This window comes from Malassezia pachydermatis (genome assembly GCF_001278385.1).
Source record: "Malassezia pachydermatis strain CBS 1879 chromosome Unknown scaffold7, whole genome shotgun sequence".
NCBI lineage: Eukaryota > Fungi > Basidiomycota > Malasseziomycetes > Malasseziales > Malasseziaceae > Malassezia > Malassezia pachydermatis.
In genome coordinates, this window is record NW_017253144.1 from 266,578 (window position 1) to 294,086 (window position 27,509).

Below are 27,509 nucleotides of genomic sequence, written 5' to 3' on the forward strand. Positions count from 1 at the left end.
GTCGACCTACCGATTCTCCCTGACGACGATGGGCGACGCGGTCGGATCGCTGGATCCTCTCCTGAGCCTTCGCGCCTCTCTTTGCGCATCAGCCGATGCGCCGCTTCAGCACATCCAACTACGCGATACCGATGGCGCTGTCGTCGACTCTGTGAAGGACGCTGCTTCGGTTGTCATTTTGCACGTGGATGCCACCACCCTGCAGGTATCCGATGCCGCGCCGGAACAAGTGTATCCCGCTGGAACACCTACACGAATCCTACGTACGCATGATACCAAGGCACGGGAGGGCGGTGCGCCGACACCCGAGTCTGAGCCTGAGGCATTCATGTCCATCGCAGCTCTCGTCTTTGCCGTGCAGCAACGCGACGAGCGAACGGGTGCATACTTGCGCAGTGCTACTCTTGCACAAATGACACCTCTACCAGCTCTAGAACGTCCAGCTGTACTCGAGTACCTGCTTGGGAAGCGCGAGGTCTGGGACGGTGTTGTACCGCTACCCGGAACTGGGGAAGACGCTACCGCACCCAATGGCACAGCGCCTTCAGCCGCCTCCGCGTCCACAGCTCAGCCAGGCACTGAGGCTCAAACACATACCACAAAGCGGGTATATGTACCGGATGCAGAGGATGCAGAATTTGTACGCCGTTTACGGTCCAAGTACGAAGTTGTCTTGCTGGAACGTGACGATGCTTTGCGCGGGTCGCATTGTACAGAGGCGGACGACGTGGCGCCTGGAACACGCTCCTCGTCCGACTTATTGGGCCTGCGCAAGCAGCTTGCACCGCAGCTAGAGGCTGCGAAGCGCCGTATGTCATCGTCAGCCAAGGCCGCGACGTCGTCTTCCGCCAAAAATCCACCGACGAGTGCTCCAGCCAATGCAGCTCGCAAGTCTCGTGCGCAAGACCCCATCATTCTCTTGTCAAATTCCCCTACTGCCCTTGTCAATATGTTTAATGTCAAGGCCCTCTTGCAAGATGGCGTCTTCGTCCCGCCCGAAGAAGCTCGACAACAAGCGAATGGCTTAGCGGAATTGGTCGTTACCATTCGAGCACCCTCGTCAGATGAGAGTAGCTCTACCGGCCAGACTGGCTCTCTCACGCGCCGTATCCTTGTGGTGGACAATGCAGAGGCTGTGAACCGACTCGGCAATGGTCCCCCTGGCAGCGCCCAGGATCCATGGAATCGTGTGATTGCTGTTTTTACCACGGGTCAGGCGTGGCAGTTCAAATCCTACCGATGGACCGACCCGCGTGATCTATTCCGAAATGGTACGTATACGATGACATGTACTCATACAACATTAGCTATGGGTGTCTATGTGCGCTGGAACAACGAAGCCCCAAGTGCTCAGGTGAAGGATTGGAACGTAACCCAGCTCCAGGTACGTGGGCTTTGACTTCTCTGGACTTACAATATACAGGTGGACCGAACGAAGCGGCATACAGACAAACAGCTTGTCGCCTTTTTCTGGCGGTCGCTGGATAGCTGGGTGCAACGGAAAAAGCCGCGCTTGCAACTATGATGCGTGGCTGTGACATGGCGCGCCTCTCATTTTTGTATAAGGTCATAGAACGTCTTGTACCATTACCCCATACCGCCCCAAACACCTCGAATACGACGTGCTAGTTGGATGTCACGTTGCATGATCGTTACACGCTTGGCATGGATGGCACATAAGTTCGCATCTTCAAACAGGTGGACCAGGTAGGCTTCTGTCGCTTCCTGCAACGCAAGAATCGCAGAACTTTGCCATCGTAGACCCACTGCACTAGCACTGGAGTCATAGTTGGCCTCGATAAATTCATCCGCTACCTCACGGACCACACGTGCAAAAGGAAGCTTTGAGATCAACAAGTCTGTAGAACGCTGGTATTTCCGGATTTCTCGAAGCGCCACTGTGCCAGGCTTATACCGTCTCTTTTTTTCAGGTGCAGGTGCAGGATATGCTATTGCTTGTCAGATTCAAGTATAATACATACGGTAGTTCATAGATGGCGCCACCCTATATCTAGATGGCGAATACTCGGCGCGCTGGCGCACCGACATTATGATGGGGGCTGCTGGACTACGTGTTGGATGTATTTACGTGGAGGTAAATATAGACCACCAATCACATTGATACCGACCAGCTTGCGCGTGTCCTTGAACTCCAAAGACTCCCAGATTGAGGTGCACTTGCACAATTCTTCGCCAGGGTGGGTTATATACTGCATTGTTCAGAGAGGTATGAAGCTAGGGGCTAAATATTGATACTACATCGGGACACTGAGTTTTTGAAGGGTACGGCGATCCGTCAAAGACATAGACGGGTAACGCGGCGCTGAGCGCAGAGTGCTGGCCAGGCGGGGGAGTTCTGGTCGCGGCAAAGACGAAGACACTGTCCTTTCTCCATGCCCGCGCAGGTTTGCAAGTGCAACCATAGCCCCCCTTTCGGCATCCACAGACTGAGAAATAGAGCGAATACTGGTATGAGGTCGTTGTGACTCAAATGGGTATGATGACTGCGATGGGTATTTTGGAGGCATAGGGGGAGACATACTTGTCCTTTTCCCCATGCTGTACAACGGCATCTCATAAGATGGTTTCCAGACACCCTGGCTCGAATAGTGTGGGGGGTATGGTGGCGAATAATGCCCATCATACCGAATACGCTTATAATTCATATCATCCGTCGGAACATGACTGCGCACGTCACCATAATGGCGAGATGGGAATTGAGAGTCATAAGTTCGGAACGCTGGGGCCCTGGACCTGCCAGTGGCATACGCAGCGTCGTCCGAAGCGTTTGACGTAAAAACGTCGTCTTCATGGGAGCGTTTAACACCCATATAAGGTGTTGAAGACACAAATGACACTTCCGAATTCATGATCAGGTAGTTCGGGACTTCTTCCGTCTCACGATTCAATAATTCACCGTATTCATGTTCGTCAACACGGACATTCCACGAGTCTTGGTTTGCTCCAACAATACGAGGGTCTTTGCTGACGCGCTGCAAACGTCCCGACCTGATATCGTTCTTACTAAAGTAAGAAATTACATGCAATTTCCGGTTGGAGGCAGTGGTAATACTGAAAGACTGCTTGATCAGGCCATCTGGCTTATACAAGTTGATCTTTGCTCCATCTTTGACATTCTCCGAGTTCTTTTTCCGAACTTCAAGTTCTCGGTAAGTGAGAAAACATCCACTAACACGGCTGGCGCTCCAGCAGCGACCATCTGTCCACCGCCTCATGCTTGCCTCTCGCTCATCCCAAACAAAGATCGATCCTGAGTGAATCAGTGCCGCACGTTCATTGTCAAGCAATCTCCGCGAGATTCTGCGCGGCGGAGTCGGAAGGCGCGGATTCGCGGGTGCATCTGGAAGATCACAGGCTGCCAAAAGAAGAATGGCATCAGCAGGCGTCTTGATATACCCGACGTAGGTCGGGCAGCGCTCGCTCACGAATTGGATATCAGACTTTGGAGTAGTGCAGGATTTGTCTGAATCCCAGTCTGAGCCATCTTCACTCATGGAAGGGGGGTGCGGCGAGGCTGATGGACTCCGTGAGTTGGTAAATAACGAGCCCTCTGTCTGATGGGGTCTTGTTAACCGTTCCATACCAATGCTTGCCGTAATTTACGTGTTAACTAAGCGGAGCAGCTGTGTACCTTCCGCACTCTTGACGCCGTAGACCGTCCAAGAGCGATGGGTGAAGGAGAGACAAAGCCGACTTACCTCTTTGAGAGATAAAGTAGGCTTATTTGGGGCCAAACTTATTTGCCAGGCACGGGGTCGGAAGTTCACAGCCAAGTCCGTTAAATTGCGGACTTCAAGAGCGAGCTCGCTTCATTAACCACTGGTTATGCAGTAGACGCCGTTGGCGGCGATTTGAGGCTTATGTAAACAAGCGAATCAAAGGCGCAGTTTCACGGTTCTTGCTTTAACTGTACTGAGGCCTTGCCTAAACATACATGTGATTGGCTATATACATATGACAATAGCGAGGTCGTATTTTAAGAGCGACAATTTCCTCGAAGCGTAACTATTTGGCTGTTGTTTATTTTATTTCTGCAGGCTTCCCGCGTATGGCCCTTAGTCATAGGTTCCTGGCACGTTTCTATATGCCATATCCCGGTGAGTTTATTGTTCTATTGTTTCCTATGCATATTGATTGGCTATAATCTTTTTATAAATATAGATCTAGGATTGGCAAAATTGTGCATGGGTAACTAAGATTTAGTAACGGTTTTTAAGCTGTCTAGAGATGCATACAGAGGCCCCTGCATGACTATTTGCAAGTCTTCTATAAATACAATATACAATTATCTCTAATTGGACAATTGAATACCTGATCAGTATGTGAAGTAACCCGTGTAACCTAATTTGAAGCAACCTTCTCGGTGTCAGCACGGGGTGTTTTGTTCAATGGCCCGCTGTAGCTCTCGTTGGTAGTTCATTCATTTACAATTGTCTTTATCTCTCGGTAGTTCTTGCTGTAACGTCACCAGCATGGCTACCAAAATTATCCTTAACCTTGCTGTATTTACTCGGGTAGCACTGGCTAACCCTTTGATTCTCGATGCATCCTCGCCAGAGCAGCCAGGTTTTCCTAAGTTAGAGGAAGGGTTTGTCCTTGCTGCTCCCTTCGCACTTGACGATGCGAAGGAAAATGTAATAATTAAGAGTCATGCCAATATCAAGCATGATCCTGATGGCTATTACATTTTCCAGGCATTCCCTCACTCGCGTGTTCCCATTTCTTCTTTGATGATGATCATTATTCCCGTGGTTGTTGTCCTCTTCTGTGCTTTCATGCTTGTCCTGCTTCGCACATGGATCAGCGTGAGTGACCGATTCAAATTCTCTTCGTCAGCGATGGAGGATCGCGAAAAGGCCTTGGCTAATTTGCGTATTGTTGGCATGCGTTACGAGGAAGCTCCTCAGGAGAAGATTTCACCCTCTGCCACTCTTACTTCTGAACTCTGCGAGAAGAAGACTGATAGCGACGAGAAACTGCCGATTGGCACAGGTGCTACTCGAGCCACTACCCAGAGCTCTAAGAAAGTCAAAGATGCGAATGAAATCGTCGGCCCTGTTGTTCCCGTCTTGCGTAACGAAGACCCTAATGTTCTTTCCGATGGCGAATCTGATGGGTCATACGAAGATGAAGAGGAGGATGAGCTTGATGCTGTGCCCACACTCGCCTCTGCTCCCATCCATCAAGTCCCCACGTATGAAGCCGCCCCTTCTCAATTGGAGATTGTTGAGCTGCCTAAGCTCTCAACTTCATCTACGTTGGCTCACGATTCTTCTAGCTCTCAAATCCATGGCTTGGCTGAGCCGATCCAGGCGAATGCGTTTGTCCGTGCATCGGCGACGTCTACTCTATTTGGGTCCGATGCCGTTCATACACAGTCACAGGCCCATACGTCGATGACCGAGCCAGAGACTAAAGACCAAGACTCTCTTTTCCCTTGATGTAACGTTTAACTTATGATGGAATGCCTTGCGCATTTGCATGATCTGGAGGAGCTTTTGTCCTACCACCGTTGAAGTGTTTCATGAAATAATTTTTTGAAACATTCTCTTTGAAACATATACATACTTATCAACTTTATAATTATAGCATCATTGTCAAATATCTGTTGAAGTATTTCACAATGCTTCTGTAGCGAACTTAAGCGTCGGCTCACGGCATTATCTGTCCCCACCTTGTCCTAGGTGTGGAGGACTGCACGTGATCAACGTCGAGCTATCGTCGCAAGTTGGTCTGGAATTCCTCTACATACGATGCCAAGTGTACCGGCCAAGTCTCTAGCGGCCCTCAATGCACTTCGGTGCCAAGTATTTGGTACCACATATAACCCCAACAATGTTCGTACGGGAGCAAAGTATTTGAAGAAAGCTCTGGTTGGCGATGCGATGCTCAAGTACTATCCGCCGCAAGTGAAACTTTCTTCTATCCGTGCTGTTATTCCTGAAATGCCATCGTTGATGCTTCCGGAAGAGTTTCAGCGTCTTAAGGATGTTGACCGCAAGAGGATGCTTGGAAAGGGGCCACCTAAGAAGGGTATGTATTTGTAGAGACGTGTTATAAATGATGAAACTAACAATGTCCAGGTGAGGGTCGTCGTGCTACGATGAAAGGCAAGAAGAAATAAATTAGCGATGTTTCATCGTCTATTGTATACCAAGTTTCTCACGCTAGATACCTCCTGCAGCTTTCAATGGTACATATGTACTTCCTTTCTTCTATACTTTTTTTGCGTTTTCATTATCACATCTATATGAAGGATGACGTCAATGTTCACGCGTGGTTGTACTTCTTCATGCTCTTTGGCAGCGCACTCACAGCGGCCGGGTCCACACGGCTTGCCGCACCCGTACGGGCAGACTGAGCAAGCACCATGTCCATGAGCACCAGTGCTGCCATCGATTCGACGATGGGGACGGCCCGGGGCACGACACAGGGATCGTGTCGGCCACGCGTCTCAAGTACAGCCGGCTGACCATCGTAGCGCGCTGTGTTTTGCTCTTGGGAAATGGTTGCCGGGGGCTTGAAAGCAATGCTACAATGTCAGAAACAATAGGCACATTGCCACATACCGGAAGTAAATGTTCTCACCATTCGTAATACCGCCCTGGATACCACCACTCCAGTTTGTCGTAGTACCCAGTGTGCCATCCGTCTTAGCGAAAAAGGGGTCATTGTGCTTGCTGCCAGGAACGCATGTACCACGGAAACCAGAGCCAATTTCAAAGCCCTTCGTCGCTGGAATGCTGAGCATAGCATGAGCAAGCTTGGCCTCTATCTTGTCAAACGATGGCTCACCAAGGCCCACTGGAACATTGCGGATCACACATGTCACAGTGCCACCAATGGAATCATTCTTTTCTTTCGCAGCCATGATGCGCTACCATGGTTAGTCCACGTAGTACGTACCTCACGCATACGCTCAGCCACTTCGGCATTAGGGCAGCGCACATTCTCCTTATCGACTTGCTCGCGAGTGACGGTGTTGAGGATGTCCACATACTCCTTCGATAAAGGCTCTTCATCATCCTCATCGTTGTACGAGGGCAGCGTCACACGGCCGACAGAGGACACGAAAGCCACGATCTCCACGCCCAGCGTGTCTTTCAAGTACTTCTCCGCCAAGGCACCAGCGGCTACACGTCCAATTGTTTCACGAGCACTGCTGCGTCCACCACCACTGCTCGCCTTCACGCCGTACTTCTCCAAGTACGTGTAATCAGCGTGGCTAGGGCGAGGAATTGCATCCAACGTGTCGTCCGTGTAATCATGCGGGCGCTGGTCTTGGTTGCGCACCATCATGGCTACAGGCGTACCCAGTGTTACGTTGCGCTCAGTACCAGACAGGATCTCGACTTTGTCCTTCTCATCACGAGGTGTGGTCAAAGAGCTTTGGCCAGGGCGACGTCGCGTCAGCTGGCGTTGAATGTCCTGCTCCTCGACTGCAATGCCAGGTGGGATGCCATCCACAATGCAGCCCACAGCCTTGCAGTGTGATTCTCCAAACGTAGATACGCGATAGTAGCTGCCAAAAGTCGACATGAGGAAGGTCGAAGAGGAAGAAGCGCGAATCACGAGGTGTCGATACAAGAGTCATGACCAAGCTTATCAACTATGGAGGTGTGTATGTATCATCACGCGCCATTCCGGCTCAGGTCCTCAAGGTACTGAGACAGTTTCAGCGCGCCTGCCCGAATGGTCTCAATGCCTTGTTGTACATCTGGGTTGGCCATGATCTTGCGGTAGTACGCCTTAGCCGAGGCTTCGAGTTCCGCAAAGTCGCCAAAGTCTTCGGTTTCATCGACCGGGTCTTCCTCATCGTCGTCGTCCCGGCCAAAGTACTGGTTGGAGGAGATGGATGTCTTACCTTGGAAGCTCGCAAGACGTGACTGCGCCTCAGAAGACAGGTTGGGATCGTATCCACCACGTTGGAAGTATTGATCGCTTGAAATTGCTGCTGTTAGTCACCACGAACACTTACATTTTTGAGACGCAAAGTTCTGGCGTGCATAATTAGATTCTTCGCTTGGGTCTTCTGACTTCTTCACGCTCTTGGACTGCAGTGCTGCATTGGTTCGTGCTTGGGCCAAGCCCAAGCGGGAAAAGCCCATACCAAGACGGTCCACGCCCGCGTTGCCTGAAATGTTCGCACGCGCCGGGCTCTTGGCTTTCTCCGGCGTGGTGGTATCCAGCGAAGCCGAAGTAGACCCGGCCGAGGTATCCGCCTGGCTTACGGCGGCATCACTGATCGGTGGAGCCGCTGCAGCTGCCGCCGCCTGCGCTGCCGCCGCCGCTTCCTGGGCTTCTAGGGCTGCCTGCGCAGCACGTTCCTGCTCCAGTTTCACACGACGCTCTGCTTCGTCAAAGTTGATAGGTGTAGCTGTCTTCCGCACACCCAGGCCGAGCTTGGTGGGCCGAGCTCCCATACCGGCACCAGCACCAGGGCGTGCAGCACCTGCACGTACAGCGCCCAACGTGCCACCAGGTCGCTGTGCCGTGCGAAGGGACGCCGAGGACACGGGGCGCGGCGTAGGCACAGCTGCCACAGGCGCTGCATCTGGTGCAGGCACAGCCTCTGGTACGGGCACTGTGTTTGCCTGTGTTACAGCCTCTGCCAGCGGTGTTTCGGCAATCGCAGGCGCTGGCTGTGCAGGCGCATCCCATTCATCGAAAAAGTCCATATCGTCCTTGGTCTTCGCGAGTTTTCCAGCCCCCGCTGCACCAGGAAGCGCGAACGGAGACGTCAGAGGGAGTCCGCCTGCATCCTGCATAGCACGGCGATGCAGCTCCTCCTTGTACTGCTGAGCTACCTGGGATGTATACTTCACCTTGCCTTCCGTGGAAGAGGCGAGCAAGGCACTACCGCCATGAGCCGCGAAAAAGTCACTCGCAGCACCATTGCCTCCCACCTTCATGAGACGCAGCTGCTGCCACGTCCATGAATCCAGGTTGGTCGATCGGACAAACGTGATGTGAACGCCCATGTTGCGGTGCACTGACGAGCAGTCCAGACAGATGTACACCGCAAAGGTCGCACTGGCCCACGTCGGATTCTTCGCACCACAGTCAAAGCATACCTTGTTGGCCTTATGAGCATTCTTGAAGCTCTTGAAGATCTCTGCGATCTGCTCTTTGGGCGGCCCCGACGCCATGGCTGATCTTGGTCTATAACAAACAACAAACTGCACGCGACGAATCGGTGCGAGTTCCACGCCAGGCTTTCGCGTGCATGTTGACAGGCTGTATTTGTAGACCCAGTAGGTCGGTTCTAGTACTTGTGGAGTCCGCGTAACAGGGGCTCCCTTTTGTTGCGAGGGCTGGGCGACAGCGTTCTAACGCGCTGGCGCCGCCGGCGGACACGACTTTTTGTGCCTCTTCGTCTATCGCCAGGTGACGTGCTACGTTTAAGAGCATGACTGCAGGGTACGTACTCTATTTGCGTGAATATTCACATCCCTAGCCGTCCTACTTCCTGGACTCCTAATCAGACGCTGGGCTTTGGCGCCGGTAGCATATCAGGGGGGCACCCTGGCTACGCTTCCGCTGCGTTGTCTGGCACCTCGAATCTCGACATGGCCGAGTTCCCTGCGTTGGGATCTCAGGTACCACATCATACGAATGCATCGACGCCATCGTCTGCCAACGTATTCTCGACGTATGCGAGTCATGCCGGCACTGGTGTGTCCAATTCAGCTGTTATGATGCCGCGAAGTGGCGCGCCCTTTACCCCTGACGAGTTCCCTGCCCTGAATCGTGCGCATGCGCCACAGGATAGCAGAAACTCTAATATGCCATCAGCTCCCTCCTTTGGGGCGGACCATGGCTCAGCGTGGCAACATGAGGCGCCACGTCCCTCGATTGTACGTATACCTTTGGACTGACCCGTAGGCTCAAGAGCTCGCGCGAAAACCAGGTTTATCTGCTGAGGCTTCTTCTAGTGCTGTGAACCAATCATCACAAGGCGTTAGTGGCTGGGTTCCCCCATCGTACGACTCCCAGCCGCCTACTGGCATGAGTCGGATAGCCGTACCTCGGACTGGCGCTGCCGCCGCGTCCAATGAAGCCGTTGCAACGCCCGATGCCAAGGTTGACGCCAGTTCGATGCCGGCGGTGAGCAGCGACACAGCGATTCCCTTGCCCATCTATCAGGTATTGTCATCGCCTGTGGACCGATTTGGTCTCGTGGGCTTGGTTAGCTTGATCAAGACGCAAGACCCTGACATGGCTATGCTCACCATGGGTACCAATCTGCAGGGCTTTGGCATGAACTTGGACTCAGCGGAACCGCTGCATACCTCCTTTGTCACGCCGTGGTCTCAAGACCCGACCATTGCCTCTATGCAGGTGGAGCCGGCGTACCAATTGCCCAGCTGCTATAATGTCCAAACCCCTCCCCCTGCCCAGACAAAGATTGCTAGTTTCAGCGATGAGACACTGTTCTTTATTTTCTACTCGACGCCGCGTGACGTATTACAAGAAGTAGCGGCCCAAGAGCTGTATGCACGAAACTGGCGGTATCATAAAGGCTTGCATTTGTGGCTTACGAAAGAGCCGAATACGGAGCCACTGCAAAAGACACCTACCTATGAACGAGGCACGTATGTCTTTTTCGACCCTGGATCATGGGAAAAGGTGTCAAAGAGCTTTGTGCTGATGTACGAAATGCTTGAAGATAAGCCATCGTCGCAAGGCATGATGCCGGCTACGGCAGTGCATCCCGGCACGCCATCTCAGCTTTCTGCGCAGGCGCAGGCCACGAAAGCGATGAATGCAGCACATGTACCGCCGAACGTGATGCCTGGGTCTAACGCAGCATCACCACAGACGTCATTCTCATAGTCTATAGCTTGGGTACACAATTCCCCTCGTCGTTTAAGATTCAGTGTGGCATAATGCATGCATTATCAGAGTCGACAGCTACAACACAAACAAGGACGGATACTTGTTATATTTTACAGGGTGGCGAGGCCAAGGAGAACCAGGACAATCGTGCAGAGGACTGCTACACTTGGCGCCTTGATTGCCCAGGCTCCATCCACGCCAATCGGTGTCTGGAAGGTTAGATGACCCAATGATAGGACGTATACATACCTGAACACCATTGCCAGATGGTAACAGCTGACTCACACTGGGTCCATAGCCTGCTTTAATCAGACTCTGAGATAGGGTTTGGTTGCCAGGGGCCGGTACAGTCTGCGTCGGCTTTGTGTAATTCCAGGTATAGGAGCTCGGAGCTACAGCGGGACCAACACCGCTGATCATTGTAGGCTGGCCATTCGTAGCACTCACAAATGTAGTTGCAGGCGTGAAAGTGGGACGAGGCGTAAAGTAGTCATTGGTCGGGCTCCGGATAGGGTCCTGCGCCAATACAGTAACCGACACGGCGGCTACTGCGAAGGCCAGCCACACGAAAAAGCCCCGCATTGCCCTAAGTAAGAGAAAAGAAAACGTAGCGCGCTCTTAACTTTGTGGGGTGGGTACTTAAGCGCGACTTAGAAAAATTGCAAAAATGTCCATTCCTCATATCAAAGCCATACAGTTGGTCGAATCTACCTAGCTCCACAAGCCATCTCCACTTGCATTCTCTGGTGCAGCGGTATAGCTAAAGCCAGCAAACTGTTCTTGGACAGCGTCGCTGATCATGTGGCTGTCGTCTACGACACTGTCCATAGCTGGTTCATTGGTAAATTCTGGGTCAAAATTGGAGGTATCGAAAGCAGAAGCCACACCTGGTTTAAACGGTGGCTGTACTTTCTTAGCAAGGAGCAAGTCCCAGTCAATGTGCTTGGTGAAAAATGGATGATTCTTGATATCGGCCACACCATTGGCGAGTGATCCGAGCCTTTCTTTCGGATTTCTCTGAAGTAGGCGTACCAGAATATCGCGTGCTTCATACTGTACATCATGAGGGAATATCAAAGGGTCGTTGAGAATTTTACGGTACATTTCGTTCACGTCTTCTGAGTAAAAGGGTGGAAGACCTGTGAGCATTTCATATAGCAGGACACCGAGCGTCCACCAGTCCACGGCTTTGGTATAGCCTCGCCCTAGCAGTAGCTCAGGCGCTAAGTATTCTGGCGTGCCGCAGAATGTATTGGTCGTTTCTTGATCCCCCATATTCAGCTTGCACAAGCCAAAATCACATAACGCGATATGCCCAGTGTAGTCCAGCAGGATATTCTCTGGCTTCAAGTCACGATAAATTACATTAAAGCTGTGCAAGTGTTCCAAGGCACAAAACAGCTCTGCTGCGTAGAAGCGCGATCGCTCCTCGCTAAAGCGGCCTTCTCGCTGCAAATGATGGAACAATTCGCCGCCATTGACAAAGGCCAAGCCCAAGTATAATTTGTCGGGGCTTTGGAATGAGAACTTGAGCGGGACAATGAAGGGGGAGTTCACTTGGGCCAACACCGTCCGTTCTGCTAGCGTATGTGTCACTTCCGAGCGCGATATAATGTGCGCTTTTCGGATGATTTTCAAAGCGTAGATCCGAGACGTATCACGCTTTCGTACTTGCATCACCTTGCCAAAGCTGCCTTTTCCAATGACTTTTAAAAGCTCAAAGGACTCAATGTTCAGCGACGTGCCGAGCTGTGATCGGAAGGCCATCTGCACACGAATCTTTCCTGTGCTACCCATGAGCGGTAGCCAGGTATCAATGGTATGAGAATTTTCGAATGAAGGGACCAACTTGGCCATACCCATATACAAGTCATTCCCACCCATGAACTGGTTTGCATTGGGCGAGAGATGCTGTTTCATAGATGGCTGTATGGCGGGTGGAGCGAGAATGGATGCCTGCTGCCCCGAAGAGGCCACTGCTTCACTGCGGAGATACACATGCAACATGACTTCAGCTTTTCGTGATACGTCAAAGTTGGCTGAAAACTGCCATTGAGGCGCCTCCAATGTACCTCCTGATGCCATAATTAGGACCTCATTTTTATCAAACTCCAGCACCACGTAAGGTAGGCTTGCATGGCGCTGACGTTGTGCCATCTTGGATGGGCCCGCTTGGTCCGTGCTTGGGGACGCAAGCGTCGTGCCTGACGGCAGGGTGAGTCCTTGGCCGTTGATTACGCTGACCGTAAGCAAGTCTGATCGTGTCGTATGTACTGGAGCAGCAGACACAGCGCCTGACGCTGGCGCTTTTGCGGCATCCAGCTCCGCTGTCGATTCTCGGGGGACAGAAGCTGGCGCATTGACATCCGATGTCGAAGCCGGGGCCGAGGCGGAGGATGACGACGACGACGATGACCCAAAGGGGAATACTGGGTTATCTTTGAGCTCTTTGTTACGTTAGTTTTGCTTGACCATCATACATACTCTTCCCCAATAACCACGACATGGCGGCCAAGCTCGGTAAGCAGTGCGTTTGGCCCTTCCCTCCCGGTTTAGCGGGGTCAGCGCAGTATGCTTTGTCAGCGATGTAGCCTGTACAGCCGAGGTAGGTTCGCGCCGATTTTTTTTTGCTGCTCGAATACCGCCATGGACGAGTCGGACGCCAGTGCAGTGCGAGGCAAGATCACCTTGGTATGTGGGACGCGTCGAGACCTAATAGATAGCTTCCTGGCCACGATGCGGAGTTGACTTCTGTGACTTTCTGTATCCTGGACGAGGATCATACTATGGGCAATGCTCTTCGCTACATGTTGATGAAAGAGTACGTGCGATGACCCAAGCATCCTTTCCCCTATGATTATAACCTTTTTTGTCCCGACACTATATGTCACGATATACAACAGTGATGGGGGTTACAAAAATGGAATTCTTCGTTTATGATGGGGAAAGATGTTTTCGCTTGTTTGATGCGATGCCGTACTAACACTAGACCAGTCCGCGTGTTGAGTTCTGTGGTTATACGTACGTTTCCCCCATGCACTGACATTAGTCTGCCGCATCCATCTGAGAACAAAATTCACATGCGTGTTCAGATGCAAGGTGTGTATCTCAGCTTCCAAGACCGACGGGATGACAACTACCTACCCCAGAGCCCTAAGGCGATGTTGGGGAGTTTATTTATACGCAAACCAATTGTTCCTCCTGATCGAATTCCTGGTTGCTCTCTGTAACAGTACTAACCTGTAGAAAACACTGTTACCGCCATGGTTGCCATGCGCGATGCCCTGGATGAGCTGGATCGTGTCTTCACTACGATTCAGGATAAGTACCAGGCGAGCATTTCGTCTGGCATGGAGCGTGAAGAAGCTCCGAAGCCCAGTGTGCCTCTTCGTACCGAATTTTCGGCGTAATATATCTTAGATACTCATGTACTATAGCTTAGGAAATTGTGACCACCATCTTGCCAATGTTTTTGTTTGCCTCCATTTCGTCATGGGCTTGCTTAATATCGTGCCAGTCAAATGCCTTGTGAATGATCAGCTGCAGCGCTTTGTCGTTCTTCGTGCCATCGGCACCGCGCTCAAGCGCCTCGAGACCACCGCTCTGCAAGAATCCTTGGACCAACTTTGTTTGGTACTCCACGGAACGACTACGCAATGTGCTTCCTTCAATGCGAAGTCGCTTGGCCAACAGAGGGGCTAGGTTGGTGCCTTGGGGCAGAGTGGACCCACCCAGGAATGCCTGGACGGACATACGTCCATCGCGCCGCAGGGATTTCAGGTTGTTGGCAAAGTACGACGCGCCGACAAAGTCCAAAATTACATCCACGCCTTGGCCGTTCGTCGCCTTGTGAAGCTCCGCGGCCCAGTCCGACTCTTTGTAGTTGAAACCCTCAGTCGCGCCCAGTGACTTGCACACATCAATTTTCTCTTGTGATCCAGCCGTCACATATATGGTACGTGCACCGCGCAAGCGTGCAAGCTGAATAGCGGCCAAGCCGACACCCGAAGCACCTGCATGAATCAGGACATTGTCGCCAGGCTTTTGCGAAGTGAGAAGCTCCAACGCCTGGTAGGCGGTCAGGAACGCCTCAGGAATGGCCGCAGCTTGCTCCCAACTCAGCTTGGGCGACTTTTGAAGTGTCATAGACGCAGGGACTTTGATATATTCAGCATAGGCGCCACCTTGTGCAAGGCCGAGCACCGAATCCCCTGGCTGAAAGCCCGACACGCCCTGGCCCACTCCCGCTACTTCACCGCTGAACTCCACGCCGAGAATCTCACTAATACCCGGGGGAACGGGGTACTTACCCTCGCGCTGATAAAGATCCATGCGATTCAGGCCAAAAGCACGCACTTTGACGATAATCGAGGGCGGCTCGTTCTCGACCTGTAGCACAGGCGTAGGGACCTCGCCTAGGCGCAAAGCACTCGATGGGCCCTTTCCCTGGTCAACAATCACCGCTCGCATAGAGGTCGGGAGCATCTTCGTAGAATATGAACGTGAGAGGAAAAGGTTTCTATACACGCCACGAAGCATCATGAGCCCAAGAGAACACCTTTCGTCTCAACAGGACACATGCGCCCGGGCCATGAAGGAATAGCCGCTTCGCAGCACCATTATGTAATCACAGTAGGCTTCTCGCGACCAGTGTGCTTCTGCAAGGCACTCAGCTCCAGTGCCACGTCGATGATCGGCTTGAGGGCCTGCTGCACGTCGGCCTTGTACTCGGCAGGGTCCGAGGAGTACTTCTCCACGTACAGACGGATCGTGGCACCCGCGCTGCCGGTGCCACTCAGACGGAACACCAAACGCGAGCCGTCCTCCATGCGGACGTACAGGCCTTGGTTCTTGCTCACACTGCCATCAATAGGGTCTGTGTAGCTAAAGTCGCCCGCATCCGCGACCTTAAAGGAACCCAGCGACGTGCCCACAAAGGACGCGTCGGCAAACTTGGAGCGCAAGCCGTCCATCATAGCATTGGCTCCCGCACTCTCCACCTCCTCGTAGTCGTAACGACTGAAGAAATTGCGGCCGTACTTCTCATAGTGTGCCTGCAGCACATCCGCCACAGACGTACCAGGCTTCTCCTCATTTGCCTTGGAGACGATGCTGAGCCATGCCACTACAGCCCACAGACCGTCCTTCTCACGAATGTGGTCCGAGCCTGTACCGAAGCTCTCTTCACCGCAGATCGAAAGGCGACCAGCATCCATCAGGTTGCCGAAGAACTTCCAGCCTGTAGGCACCTCAAAGCACTCATACTTGCGCTCCTTCGCAACGAGATCAATGGCACCACTCGTCGGCATGCTGCGAGCGACACCACGCACACCCGACTTGAAGTAGGGAATGGCACGCTCAGCCCAGTCTGCGATGATGGCCACACTATCACTGGGGTTCACAAACGCGTTCTTGCCGAGAATCATGTTGCGGTCACCATCACCATCGCTTGCAGCGCCAAAGTCCAGGCCCTCCTGCTGCACAGCATCGACGAGCGACTTGGCATATGTCAAGTTCGGGTCCGGGTGACCTCCACCAAAGTCAGGCGACGGCACACAGTTTTGCACAGCTGCTTCTGGCAAGCCAAAGCACTCGACAAAGAGCGCACGCGCATAGGGGCCTGTGACACCGTGCAGGGCATCAAAGCGCACCTTGAACGAGCCCGAGCGCAGGAACGACTTGATCATGTCAAAGTCAAAGATCTTCGAGAGGTATTCCACATAGTCCTTCACAGAATCGATTACTTCCACCTTCATCGAGCCAAAGGTCGTCTCACCGATCGAGGCCAGATCGACGTCCTCACCCTGCTCCACAAGGTAGTGGTCAATCTTGGTCGTCAGCTCGTAAATCTTGTTGGTGACGCCCTCCGGAGCAGGTCCACCGTTCTCCATATTGTACTTGATACCAAAGTCGGCATTGGGGCCACCTGGGTTGTGGCTCGCGGTAAGAAGAATACCGCCTGTCGCCTTGCGCAGGCGAATGACATGTGACGCTGCTGGCGTGGAGAGGATACCGTTCTGACCGATAATCAGCTTCGACACACCGTTGCCTGCTGCCAAACGCACAATCTTCTGAACAGCCGGCTGCGAAAAGTAGCGACCGTCACCACCAACGACGAGAGTCGCACCCTTCGCACCGCCGGGGATGGCAGAAAGAATGGACTGCACAAAGTTCTCCGTGTAGTTCTCCTGCTCAAAGACCTTTACACGCTTACGAAGACCCGACGTACCGGGCTTCTGGCCTTCAAAAGGCTTGGTAGCCACTGTTTGTGCCATGATGTAGGTAGGACGGAGGACGTGCCATGCTCGGACCCTTCACTTTCACGCAGCTGGCATCACGTGCACATGCCCACCTTATCCTGCATAGGTCTATGGCGCGGCGCGCCTTGACGCACACGAGATGCCTCAGCAGCGGATCGGAAAGAAAAACGCCATGCAATCGAGGCTGTTGCAGACTAGCCATAGACCTATGTACCAAAACCGGCCCATGCCAGACTCCAATATTCCACGTCGCCCCACCGCTCGTTGGTATCGTCGAGCCCCGCGATGCGCCGCTCACGCGCCTCCTCTTCGTTGACAATACGGGTATTCGCTTGGCAGAGCAGGTGCGATTTCTTCACGGCCGTGCCTAAGCGGCCTGATGCTACGATATGATAGGCCGCCATAGGTTGTTCGGGTGTCGCTAAGACAGCTGCTGTGTAGTGCGAATGGTATCGTAGGGGGTCACCTGGGTATACAACAAAATCACCTCCGAATCGCAGCCCTGTACTCATGAAATAACCACGCTCATGTAGGTCTTCAAATACAGCACAGCGAGCACGCTGCTCTAGCGTCTCTGGATACGTCCACACACCTGCTTGGTATGCCTCTTGCAAGCTAGTATAGGCGTTCACGTGTGCCTCCGTCCCACTCTCCGCCATGGCTTGCGTGCATGGACGGTAGCCTGGCAGGGTGGTAGATGGTCCAGGGGTATAATGGACGTAAGGCAAACGCTCTAGTGCTTCCGATGCAGGCATTTCAGGCACTGCAGGGGCATCCACTTGACCCTTGGCAGCCTGACGAGCACGTCGACGTTCTAGTGCGCCATTTCCGCCATCGGAGCGTAACTTTGCTTCGATACGTTCCCGTTGCTCCTGTTGTTGAGCAAGAGTACGTTCTTTCTGCTGGTGAATATCTTGCTCTTGCCTCTGTAGGAACGCCTCTCGCTCTTCGAACGTGGGGGTCACAAAGGCCTGTGCCTCGTCAATCAGAATGGCCGCATCTTTAGTTAGTGTCCATGCCAAGCCTCGTACATACTTTGTCGAAGCAGATACACCACTTCTTCGGGAATTAGGCGAAGTGGTAGGCCCAGAAATACGTTCTGCTGAGGAATCAAGGGCAACGTGCCGCTAAGCAGGCCGCATAAATGGTGCTGCGTGCGCGCTTGCTCGACATCTAGCCACGTCAAAGAGTATATCATACGTACCTGACACCTCCCATAAGTAGGCAATGCCATTGGATAGATGGATCGGGATGCGGTCTGGGTACCGCGCACGAAGAGCGTCCATCACAACAAAGCCACAAGCCAAGCGACAAAACTCCCTTTCCTCTTTGCGGCAACAAGTGGAGGTACAGTAAGCCCACTACGAACATTATGGACGGAAGTACTGTGCCATGTTATGCAATCGATCAAACATGGAAGAAATGTAGGACGTATCATTGAGTAAGCCCTCGAAGCGTGTAGCAGCTTGCTCCTCATTCACGTCCAGCATAAACTTTTCCTGGATTTTCACCACAGCCTTATCCGGCTCGGCGCGAATGTCGGGTATATCTGCTTCGACCATGAGCGAGACCAGGTTGAGAATCAGGTTCGCATTTTTTCGTAGGCACGCGAATGCCGTATGGCATAGTTTTTTGAAGCGCATATAGTACATAGAAGAAGGGCCACCCATCGCATCGACCATCTCCTTACAGATCTTGACTGGAGGTGGGAAGGGTTTGGGATCGCGGCCAAGAATGTAGCCGAAGTCCACATGGAAGAACCGTCCATCGGGGGCGAGCAGCAAATTGTCCAGATGACGATCGCCCACGCCAAGCAGGTAGGTGATAACACAGTAGCCGGCTATGCAAGGTAAGTATACGTCAGCGAAACAACATACCACAACTGCGCACAAAGGTATCTAGCACCGACGCTTGCACATGGAACGTGGCCGCATTCGCAGGGTCAGGGTGATGCGCACGCAAGTAGCTAAGTAGATCACCATGCTGTGCAACGACGGCCGCAACGCTCATGCTGGGCACATACTGAACCATTCCATCCTGGGGTCCTGTGGCGAGCACATGGTACGGCGTAATCCTCAGATCCAAATTCTCTGCACGAAGCAGCTGGTCCATGAGGGCGAATAACTGGATCACCAGCTGGTCTTGGCGCAGATCGTCACCATTTTTCACAATCATGGTATACGGTGACGCGTCTTCGTTGGTCGTACGGCATTCCAGTCGGAGTGGGAATAAATTGCTCTTAAACACCGTACTGTTTTCGGGCACAATCCCGGTGATGTGGACTAGGGGATCCAAGGGCAGCGCCAACGGAGGCTGCAGGACACGAAGCCCTGTCTTTTTGTCCATAAGCCATGCATGCAACCGTTCAATTTTCTTCGGCCGTGCATCTCGCGAGCGACGGATCTCTGCGCTGCGTGTAGAAAGCACATCGACAAAGTGGCGTTGTCGTTCCAACATACTTACAAGCTCCAGGTTCTCCGAAGAAAAGACGCCCCACAGCGTATCAGCAATACGTTGGTATAATTCACCATGTCGCGCATCGGACTGCTCCGCTGTGATGTACCAGTAGAGTCTAGTCCCCAATTCGACATGGCGGGCTCCTCGAAGACATAGCCAATCGATCAAACGTAGCGGCGCTTCCAAGCTAGAGGCTTTGGTGTACATGTCTTTTTGCGTGGCGTCTGCAGTACGCCATGCTGTTTCATCAAACTTGAGTGCTTGCACAAGCTGGAGCAAGTATAGCATAAGCTCCGCATCGCTGGCTTTATGCAGCTGTCGTACAGCGTATGTCCGTACAGCCAAGTGGCGGAAGGTAGGGCCTAAAAGTTCCAGCGCATCGGACAGCTGCGGCTCCGCCCACATTGGCAACAGGTCCTCGGTGGCCTGCTGGGCTTCTTGCGCGTCGGACCACACGACAGACTTTACAAACTTGGTCAGACCCGCAGAGAAGCGCGTCAAATAGTACCGGAACGACCAAATCAGGTCCATTTCTTCGGAGGTCAGTACACGTGTAGGAGGGGAAGCGAGTAGTGACTGAAGCTGATCGCGCACTGCCGCCGTAGGCTTACGCTCTCGATCTGAATCAGGCAGACGTTGACTTCGCACGAGGCGGCGGTGCTTGGCCTCGACAATGTTCTCACTCTCAGCTTCCGGATCCGTCACCATGAAAAGAGAAGGTGTAATCCACGGTGTTTGGGCCAATAAAGAGCCTTGGCCTTGTGAAGAGGTAGGCGTGTCGTTTGCTGGCATGCGCACAGCACCATGGCTAGCCGGACGCCAAGGGCTGAGGACAGGCTCTACGTCGCCGAACACCACAGGCTGGTCCCATGCGGGCATTTCAATGGTGAGCACAAGGTCCTGTGATGCTGCAACATGCGCCTCGCGAATCTCGTCGATGCGGTGAAATGTAAGTGCATCGAGCCAGGGATCGGCGGGGATCGTGCCGCGTTGATGACGTTTGACGCACTTATCTAGACGCGCAGCCTCGGATGTGGTATCATGACGATGTGGCGTTGACGTGGGGCTATGTGGATCACCTGCTTGACCGCGCCAGAGCCCTAGACGTTGCTGTCCACGGCGGAGTGTGCTGGGAAGGTAAGTACACTACCTGACACGTACCCTCGCTTGCCAAAAAGAGGCATCGTCGTCCCACCCAAAACGACTTCCTGGAAAGGGCCAGCAATGTCAAGAAGTGTAAATACGAGTTGTGCATCCAGAGGTACGTCTGCGATGGGGTAAGGGAAATGAAGCCATTCGTTCCAGCTGAGAAGCCGTTAGACGATGTAGGACGTACCTATGCCGCGATCCCGGAGAAGAGAGGGATGTGTATACGGGCAACGCGAGTGGTTTATTGTTGGCGTACAGCTCACACCGCAGGCACAGAGGTGGACCTAGTCTACGATGATGTCAGTGCCGATCTCACGTACGGTTGGTTCACCCCGCGAAACTGATACATAGGCTCTGCGACCATATCGGCAGGGGAGTGGGACGGGAGCGGTCCATCAACGCACGCGCTGCCATGTCAATACATGTATAAGGTACCTACATTCGTACACTCAATTCGGTAGGCACATCGCGTGCGGCCACGAACGAGTAGAAATCACGGTCCATCGTGGTGCGGCGGCGTGCCTCGCGTGGCGTACGTGACGGGGGGTGTACGTGCGTGCGCACGCGTGCGTCTATGTCCTCCACATGCGCACGTTTAGTTGATTGCAGGCAGACAGCAGGGAGGCCGAACTACGCACACGCAAGCGAGCAAAACACGTCTAGACCCTTCTTCCTCTCTTGTCATGTCGCTCCGCGCATTGTGGGACGACCCAGATCTGTTTTACTGGGTCCGCCTATTTCTAATCTTTATTGCCACACTTACAGGATGCAATTTCCTTGCTAATGTTGCGTGGCGTGCTGCGCTACGTGACACGAATGGTGAAAAGCGTCGTCAGATCTTGCAAAAGCTGGGTCGTCTGAACGATGGACGTATGTACATGTTCGTTGGATTCCTGCACCCATACAGCCATGGAGGCGGAGGAGGCGAGCGTGTCTTGTTCGAGGCCATCAAGTACCAGCAACAAACCGATGCCAACATTATTTGCGTTGTGTACACGGGTGATATTAGTCCCCTCCAAGGTGGGGTATCGAAAGAAGATATGCTCGCGCGCGCTAAGGAGCGATTTGGCTTAGAAGTCGATGCTTCGCGTCTTCACTTCCTCCCGCTACGCAATCGCTACTTGGTCAGTGATACATTCTGGCCTGCCTTCACGCTTGCTGGCCAGGCGTACGGGGCAAACCGTTTGGGATACGAAGCGCTTGGTATGCTGGTACCGGACGTGTTTATCGACACGACTGGCTATGCTTTTGCCCTGAGCCCGGTTAAGAACTTCTCCAAACAGGTGCGCGTGGGTGCGTATGTCCACTATCCTACGATTAGTACAGATATGCTGCGTCGTGTGCGAAATCGCGAGGCTGGTGTAACCAACTCGTCGTGGATTGCTGCATATGCGCCTGTGTCGTGGGTCAAGTATGTGTACTACCGCATTTTTGCTGCCAAGTACGGTGCTGCGTTGCGCAAGGCCGATGTGATTGTGTGCAATGGTACGTGGACCCATGCGCACATCCAGGATCTGTTGCAGTACCGCGTACCTCGTCCCTGGTCGACACCGCAACTGCCCACGCTCCGCATTGTGCACCCGCCCTGCGATACCGAGTCGTTCGCCAAAATCCCACTGGATCATCGTCAGACGCGCTGGATGGTGAGCGTTGCGCAATTCCGTCCGGAGAAAGACCATGAACTGCAGTTGCGTATTCTTCGTGGACTCCTGGACAAGCATCCTGAACTCAAGTCTTCTCGTGGGGCCGATCGGCCTCTACGTCTGATTTTGATTGGCAGCTGCCGGAATGAGGCGGACCAAAAGCGCTTGGCCTCGCTCAAAGCCCTCGCAAAAGAGCTCTTAATTGAGAACCATCTTGAGTGGCATATCGATGCGCCGTACTCCGTGCTGCTGGAAAAAATGCGTCAAGCCAACATCGGTCTGAGTACCATGGTCGATGAGCACTTTGGTATTGCCGTTGTAGAGTTCATGGCAGCCGGTTTGCTTACGCTCTCTCACGCGTCCGCCGGTCCTATGCAAGACATTGCTGTGCCGGTGGATGGCATGGAAACAGGCTTCCACGCACGCACTCTCGATGAATATGTTAAGACTGCTTATCGTCTTATGTGTATGCCTGCAGATGTTGCTATGAAGATTCGTCAAGTGGCACGTACCCGAGCTACGACGACATTCAGTGATACAGAATTCCAGCGTAGCTGGCGCAAGAACATGTGGGACGAGCTCGTGCCGCCTGAGCTCATCGCCATGAACAACCGTCTCCTTGCCGAGCGTGCCAAGGCGCAACAGCGACTCGCGGCAGCCTCTGCGTCGGTGGTGTCTACACCTGCCTCCAAGACTCAGACGGAGGAAGACGCCGTACCGGATGCGCCGGCGGGTCAAACCCTCTCCGATGCTGAGGCCGTGACCACGGCCATGCCCGAGGCTTCAACAGCGACGCGTCGTTCTGTACCTTCTTCTTAGTGAATTTCAATCGAACGAGGGGCGCCAAAGGCCAACTTCGTCTGCTCATAGATCAGGAACTGGCCACTGACCAAGATGGCCGTCATGAGAATCCTAGTGCTGAGACCTGCCCAGATACCGATCGGACCCGTTTCCTTGGCCAGCACCACCAGCTTCTTCATGGCAGAGCCACTGCCGCCGCCACCCTTGTTGATCTTCGAAAGGAGCGTGTCAGCCGGGTGCGAAAGTACAGCAGCCGCAACACCAGCCACAATACCACAGCCAAGCTGCACACTGACCTCACCGACCTTGCCGTACTTCGCCAGGGTCTCCTGCGAAATCGTAATCTGAACCAAGTTGTGCATCATTTCGTTCGTGTAGAATTGACCAATCGCGTAGGGAACCTGCTTGCACAGGATCGGAGCGTAGCCTGCGTAGAAGCCACGTATACCCTCCTCCTTAGCCATACGCGACACGGCGCCGACAAGACCCTTGGCATAGCCACGCTCTGACACCAGACGGATACGCGCTGCCTCCAGCGGAGTAAGTAGCGTCGTAGCAATGACTTCGGCGCAGCTTGCCGACCCAAGGTAGACAAGCTGGCGGTATTCACGTGCGCGCTCCTTCGAACCCAAAAAGTCAATCGCCTGCTTCTTAAAGAACTCGTAACCGCAGAATTTCGCACCACCCTGGATCAAGTATCCAACAGCTGTGGGACCAAAGCCTGCGAGAAGGCCACCAGGACCTTCTTTTGCAATGATCCCGCGGGCCATGGATGCCATCGTCTCCTTGCTTCCTTTCGGCTCTAACTGCAAGCGCGTCTTGACTACATCGATGGGCGTCAGGCCTCCATGCGTGAGAGTGGCACACAGACCACCTGCCGCAAAAAACTGGGCATAGTTTTGCAATGTGAAGTTTGGTGTTAGGCCCCCTTTCTCCGACATGGTGGTCGTCCGACAAGATCGTTTGTGGTTCTGCTGCCTGTTAAAAGAGGCTTTAGCTCATTTTCCCGCGCGTTCGGACGTAAGCCGATTGGCGTAAGAGGACGCTCAGGCCTGCTTGTCACTCAGCCTCCTCTCTTCATCGGCCACGTGGCTTAGTCAGACCGGTCCAGGCGTCCGCCGGCCCTTGTATGGAGAGGGAGAATTCTAAAATGCAAATCTAAGGAAGGACCCTACAGGTGAATACATGACCCTTAGATACGGCCAGCCTCCTTGAGCTTGGCAATCAGCTCATCAACATTCTCGACCTTAGCACCACCCTGCCTCTGCGGAGGTTCGCTGACCTTCAGAGTCTCCAGGCGAGGCTCCACGTCCTTCTCAAGACCGAGATCGGCAATGCTGTACTTGGTCATCTTCTTCTTCTTGGCCTTCATAATGTTCGGCAACGAGGCGTAGCGCGGCTCATTGAGACGCAAGTCCGTAGTAACGACCAGCGGCACCTGGGTTTCCACGATAGCCAGACCACCGTCCACCTCACGAGTAACCTTCACCTTGTCACCCTTGTCGCCCTTGCCTTCCAGCTCGACCTTCGAGGCGAACGTAGCCTGCGGCCAGTTCAGCAGACCAGCCAGCATCTGACCAGTCTGGCTGGCATCGTCGTCAATGGCCTGCTTACCAAGGATGACCATGCCGATCTCATCCTCGCCGGACTCCTTTTCGACAATCGCACGAAGAATCTTGCTCACAGCGAGCGGCTCAATCGCGTTCGGCACATCCACGTGGATGGCGTCGTCCGCACCCATAGCCAGCGCCGTACGCAAGACATCCTGCGACTTGGTCGGGCCCGCCGAGACGACCGTGATACGCTTCACGGCCTCCTTGTTGCGCTCACGCAGACGCACAGCCTCCTCCACGGCAATCTCGTCGAAGGGGTTCATCGAGTGCTGGACGTTGGTGTCCACACCCTTTCCGTCGGAAGCCACACGGATCTTGACGGCTTACTTGTTAGATCCATGCCATACATACCATAGTCAATCGTGCGCTTCACGGGCACAAGTACACGCAGCTGGTTCACAAGCGAAGCACGCATCGTGGTCAGGATGAGCCGTTCACCCGGAGCAATACGGGGAAGTCGGGGGTTGACAAATGCCACGTGGCCTTTTGCAGATCCTCCTCGTGCACTCTGCAGAGCTGCATTCGTACTCGACATGAGCACCGTGCACAGGCCTTCGCCTCCCAGTGCGGCTGACGTGCAGACATGGCTTCAGCGGCAGTACCAGCTGTTGGAACACGAACGTCATGAAGAAGCTGAGCAGAATAAATTGCTCTTAGCACAGTGCTCACCTCGTGTGTTAGCCAGGCATGGATTGGCCCTGCTGGGCTTGACGGTCACGCAGGTTCGCACTGGGCAGGACGCCAAAACGTACGTTCACGTCAGCTACTTACACCAGTCTGGTGGAATTGGAGCATTCCACGGCGCTACATACGTCTGCCCTGTTTGGACCACATACATTTCGGCCAGGCGATATTTGCCTTGTGGAAGAACATGACGCGAAGAAGGGAGCTATACCTGTCAGTGAACGTGGCGTCGTTTTTCGTGCATCAGATACCAAGATTACCATTGCTCTGCAGGACCGATCCAAGACGCCAGAGGATGAGAGTCCTTCTCTGCCACCGGTCGTGCGCGTGATCAAGTTGGCCAATGATGCAACGTACGATCGCCTGGTGAAGACGCTGACATCGTTGGCCGATGCTTTGGGCATGCCACCCCCGCCATCTTCGGAGACCGCTATGTCAATAACTGCCACGCATCCTTTGTTTCGTGTATGTATGGGGCTGGATGTGCCTTCGTGGACCAGCCATGCCCCTGCTTGGACGCCTTTGCAGACACGTCTGAATGAAACGCAACTACAAGCAATCTCGTTCGCTCTTCGTGCAGAGCAGCTAGCCCTTATTCACGGGCCACCAGGGACTGGTAAAACAACTACCATGGCTGAGCTCATTGTTCAACTAGCTATCTTGCACCCCAACGCACGGATCCTCGTATGCGGCGCAAGCAACTTGGCCGTAGACAATCTGCTGGAACGAGTCGTCACAACGCCTGCCTACAAAGAAGCGTTAGCCGAAGCTGGCTGTGGTGTTACTCGGATTGGACACCCTGCGCGTGTTCTCTCTTCTTTGACAGGAGCGACGTTGGATGTACAGTGCAGTCAATCTGATGAGGGCCAGTTGATGCGAGATGTGGCGAAAGAAATCGATGATTTGATGATGGTCTTATCGCCACCAGCAGGGGCACGCGCTGGCAATAAGAGCGCTCGAAAGGCGCCTCGTCCTAAAGGCGCTGAGCGTCGGCAAATGTGGGAGCAAGTGCGTGAGTTGCGCAAGGAATACCGACGGCGCGATCGCGCGTTGGCTGGAACTGTGCTGCACAACACGCGCATTGTGATGGCGACATGTCATGGGGCAGGCAGTCGTGAGCTGGAGGGACGTGTATTTGACTACGTGATTATCGATGAGGCGTGCCAAGCCCTGGAGATGTCTTGCTGGACGCCTCTTCTTCGTCTCGCTGCGCATGGCAAGATAATTTTGAGCGGTGATCACCTGCAACTGCCGCCCACAGTCAAGGCCGACGCACCGGCGCTGCGGTCACGATCCGTGTCAAAGACACTACCTCCTGCATCGAGTTTAGAAGTGACACTGTTTGATCGTCTGCTGCAGTTGTATGGTGATGGATGCAAAGCTCTGCTCTCTGTCCAGTATCGGATGAATGAAGAGATTATGTCTTATCCCAATGAGGCATTGTACCATGGCAAACTATCTGCCCATACCTCTTGTGCTCATATTCGGCTGACAGACTTGGGCGTCGACGGTGATGATGCGGATGTATTCTGTGCGCCGCTAGTGTTCTACGATACTACAGGACTGGGCTATTATGAGCGTGAAGAAGAGTCCCTCTTGCAAACACATTCCCACATCAATGAAAATGAGGCCACGCTTGTGTTGGAGCATATGGCCACGCTTGTGTCGCATGGGATCGAGCCGTCGCAGGTAGCGGTTCTCTCACCGTATGCAGCGCAAGTGAGCTTGCTGAGCCAGCAGCTCCGTGCCAAGTACGGTGCGGAGGTAGAAGTCGGTACAGTGGACGGCATGCAAGGCCGTGAAAAGGACGTGGTCATTCTCAGCTTGGTCCGTAGCAATGACCAACATACCGTGGGCTTCTTGCAAGATCGTCGACGCTTGAATGTGGCCATGACACGAGCCAAGCGTCAGCTGGTTGTCATCGGGGACGCTGAGACGATTGGCGAGCATGGCAAGGACACGTCTGTGTCGCGTGTCTTTTTGCACAACTGGATGGAGCACCTGCAGACCGAAGCCCTGGTCGAGGTGTGCGCCTTGTAAAA

General features: G+C 53.5%; 17 protein-coding genes across 17 annotated transcripts; 7 read left to right on the top strand and 10 right to left on the bottom strand.

The window, feature by feature from the left end:
- Positions 1-28: 28 nt before the first annotated feature.
- Positions 29-1,525, top strand: Malapachy_1555 (hypothetical protein; the record flags this gene model as incomplete). The annotated part of the gene is made up of 3 exons (XM_018136059.1): positions 29-1,271; positions 1,308-1,384; positions 1,424-1,525. 3 exons carry the CDS (start codon positions 29-31, stop codon positions 1,523-1,525), a joined length of 1,422 nt encoding a protein of 473 aa, XP_017990819.1.
- A 62-nt stretch (positions 1,526-1,587) lies between these two features.
- On the bottom strand, positions 1,588-1,992 carry Malapachy_1540 (histone-fold-containing protein; the record flags this gene model as incomplete). Its single annotated transcript, XM_018136044.1, has 2 exons — positions 1,588-1,949; positions 1,983-1,992. The coding sequence occupies 2 exons, from the start codon at positions 1,990-1,992 to the stop codon at positions 1,588-1,590; spliced, it is 372 nt and encodes a 123-aa protein (XP_017990829.1).
- Positions 1,993-4,493: 2,501 nt separating this feature from the next.
- Positions 4,494-5,462, top strand: Malapachy_1557 (hypothetical protein; the record flags this gene model as incomplete). The annotated part of the gene is made up of 1 exon (XM_018136061.1): positions 4,494-5,462. One exon carries the CDS (start codon positions 4,494-4,496, stop codon positions 5,460-5,462), a length of 969 nt encoding a protein of 322 aa, XP_017990821.1.
- A 312-nt stretch (positions 5,463-5,774) lies between these two features.
- On the top strand, positions 5,775-6,145 carry Malapachy_1523 (hypothetical protein; the record flags this gene model as incomplete). Its single annotated transcript, XM_018136027.1, has 2 exons — positions 5,775-6,054; positions 6,105-6,145. 2 exons carry the CDS (start codon positions 5,775-5,777, stop codon positions 6,143-6,145), a joined length of 321 nt encoding a protein of 106 aa, XP_017990880.1.
- Positions 6,146-6,291: 146 nt separating this feature from the next.
- Positions 6,292-9,170, bottom strand: Malapachy_1537 (chorismate synthase; the record flags this gene model as incomplete). The annotated part of the gene is made up of 5 exons (XM_018136041.1): positions 6,292-6,553; positions 6,591-6,898; positions 6,928-7,543; positions 7,687-7,972; positions 8,000-9,170. The coding sequence occupies 5 exons, from the start codon at positions 9,168-9,170 to the stop codon at positions 6,292-6,294; spliced, it is 2,643 nt and encodes an 880-aa protein (XP_017990849.1).
- Positions 9,171-9,430: 260 nt separating this feature from the next.
- On the top strand, positions 9,431-10,857 carry Malapachy_1532 (general negative regulator of transcription subunit 2; the record flags this gene model as incomplete). The annotated part of the gene is made up of 3 exons (XM_018136036.1): positions 9,431-9,441; positions 9,479-9,878; positions 9,907-10,857. The coding sequence occupies 3 exons, from the start codon at positions 9,431-9,433 to the stop codon at positions 10,855-10,857; spliced, it is 1,362 nt and encodes a 453-aa protein (XP_017990846.1).
- A 113-nt stretch (positions 10,858-10,970) lies between these two features.
- Positions 10,971-11,442, bottom strand: Malapachy_1570 (hypothetical protein; the record flags this gene model as incomplete). Its single annotated transcript, XM_018136074.1, has 2 exons — positions 10,971-11,069; positions 11,110-11,442. 2 exons carry the CDS (start codon positions 11,440-11,442, stop codon positions 10,971-10,973), a joined length of 432 nt encoding a protein of 143 aa, XP_017990774.1.
- A 1,447-nt stretch (positions 11,443-12,889) lies between these two features.
- Malapachy_1572 (agc akt protein kinase) lies at positions 12,890-13,366 on the bottom strand (the record flags this gene model as incomplete). Its single annotated transcript, XM_018136076.1, has 3 exons — positions 12,890-12,906; positions 12,933-13,289; positions 13,345-13,366. The coding sequence occupies 3 exons, from the start codon at positions 13,364-13,366 to the stop codon at positions 12,890-12,892; spliced, it is 396 nt and encodes a 131-aa protein (XP_017990773.1).
- A 140-nt stretch (positions 13,367-13,506) lies between these two features.
- Malapachy_1559 (dna-directed rna polymerase) lies at positions 13,507-14,270 on the top strand (the record flags this gene model as incomplete). The annotated part of the gene is made up of 5 exons (XM_018136063.1): positions 13,507-13,551; positions 13,584-13,681; positions 13,855-13,881; positions 13,910-13,959; positions 14,107-14,270. 5 exons carry the CDS (start codon positions 13,507-13,509, stop codon positions 14,268-14,270), a joined length of 384 nt encoding a protein of 127 aa, XP_017990823.1.
- A 28-nt stretch (positions 14,271-14,298) lies between these two features.
- Malapachy_1548 (quinone oxidoreductase) lies at positions 14,299-15,345 on the bottom strand (the record flags this gene model as incomplete). Its single annotated transcript, XM_018136052.1, has 1 exon — positions 14,299-15,345. The coding sequence occupies one exon, from the start codon at positions 15,343-15,345 to the stop codon at positions 14,299-14,301; it is 1,047 nt and encodes a 348-aa protein (XP_017990826.1).
- A 134-nt stretch (positions 15,346-15,479) lies between these two features.
- On the bottom strand, positions 15,480-17,135 carry Malapachy_1543 (phosphoglucomutase; the record flags this gene model as incomplete). Its single annotated transcript, XM_018136047.1, has 1 exon — positions 15,480-17,135. The coding sequence occupies one exon, from the start codon at positions 17,133-17,135 to the stop codon at positions 15,480-15,482; it is 1,656 nt and encodes a 551-aa protein (XP_017990637.1).
- A 191-nt stretch (positions 17,136-17,326) lies between these two features.
- Positions 17,327-18,406, bottom strand: Malapachy_1567 (trna-intron endonuclease catalytic domain-like protein; the record flags this gene model as incomplete). Its single annotated transcript, XM_018136071.1, has 3 exons — positions 17,327-18,120; positions 18,156-18,293; positions 18,325-18,406. The coding sequence occupies 3 exons, from the start codon at positions 18,404-18,406 to the stop codon at positions 17,327-17,329; spliced, it is 1,014 nt and encodes a 337-aa protein (XP_017990788.1).
- Positions 18,407-18,490: 84 nt separating this feature from the next.
- Malapachy_1538 (atypical pikk pi3k protein kinase) lies at positions 18,491-21,230 on the bottom strand (the record flags this gene model as incomplete). Its single annotated transcript, XM_018136042.1, has 5 exons — positions 18,491-18,960; positions 18,998-20,706; positions 20,739-20,882; positions 20,914-21,015; positions 21,166-21,230. The coding sequence occupies 5 exons, from the start codon at positions 21,228-21,230 to the stop codon at positions 18,491-18,493; spliced, it is 2,490 nt and encodes an 829-aa protein (XP_017990762.1).
- A 179-nt stretch (positions 21,231-21,409) lies between these two features.
- Malapachy_1527 (glycosyltransferase family 4 protein) lies at positions 21,410-23,188 on the top strand (the record flags this gene model as incomplete). The annotated part of the gene is made up of 1 exon (XM_018136031.1): positions 21,410-23,188. One exon carries the CDS (start codon positions 21,410-21,412, stop codon positions 23,186-23,188), a length of 1,779 nt encoding a protein of 592 aa, XP_017990868.1.
- An 82-nt stretch (positions 23,189-23,270) lies between these two features.
- Malapachy_1547 (mitochondrial carrier) lies at positions 23,271-24,111 on the bottom strand (the record flags this gene model as incomplete). Its single annotated transcript, XM_018136051.1, has 2 exons — positions 23,271-23,281; positions 23,307-24,111. 2 exons carry the CDS (start codon positions 24,109-24,111, stop codon positions 23,271-23,273), a joined length of 816 nt encoding a protein of 271 aa, XP_017990634.1.
- A 251-nt stretch (positions 24,112-24,362) lies between these two features.
- Malapachy_1546 (electron transfer flavo protein beta subunit) lies at positions 24,363-25,198 on the bottom strand (the record flags this gene model as incomplete). Its single annotated transcript, XM_018136050.1, has 2 exons — positions 24,363-25,105; positions 25,135-25,198. 2 exons carry the CDS (start codon positions 25,196-25,198, stop codon positions 24,363-24,365), a joined length of 807 nt encoding a protein of 268 aa, XP_017990635.1.
- A 118-nt stretch (positions 25,199-25,316) lies between these two features.
- Malapachy_1524 (dna helicase) lies at positions 25,317-27,507 on the top strand (the record flags this gene model as incomplete). Its single annotated transcript, XM_018136028.1, has 2 exons — positions 25,317-25,531; positions 25,560-27,507. 2 exons carry the CDS (start codon positions 25,317-25,319, stop codon positions 27,505-27,507), a joined length of 2,163 nt encoding a protein of 720 aa, XP_017990881.1.
- Positions 27,508-27,509: the final 2 nt, after the last annotated feature.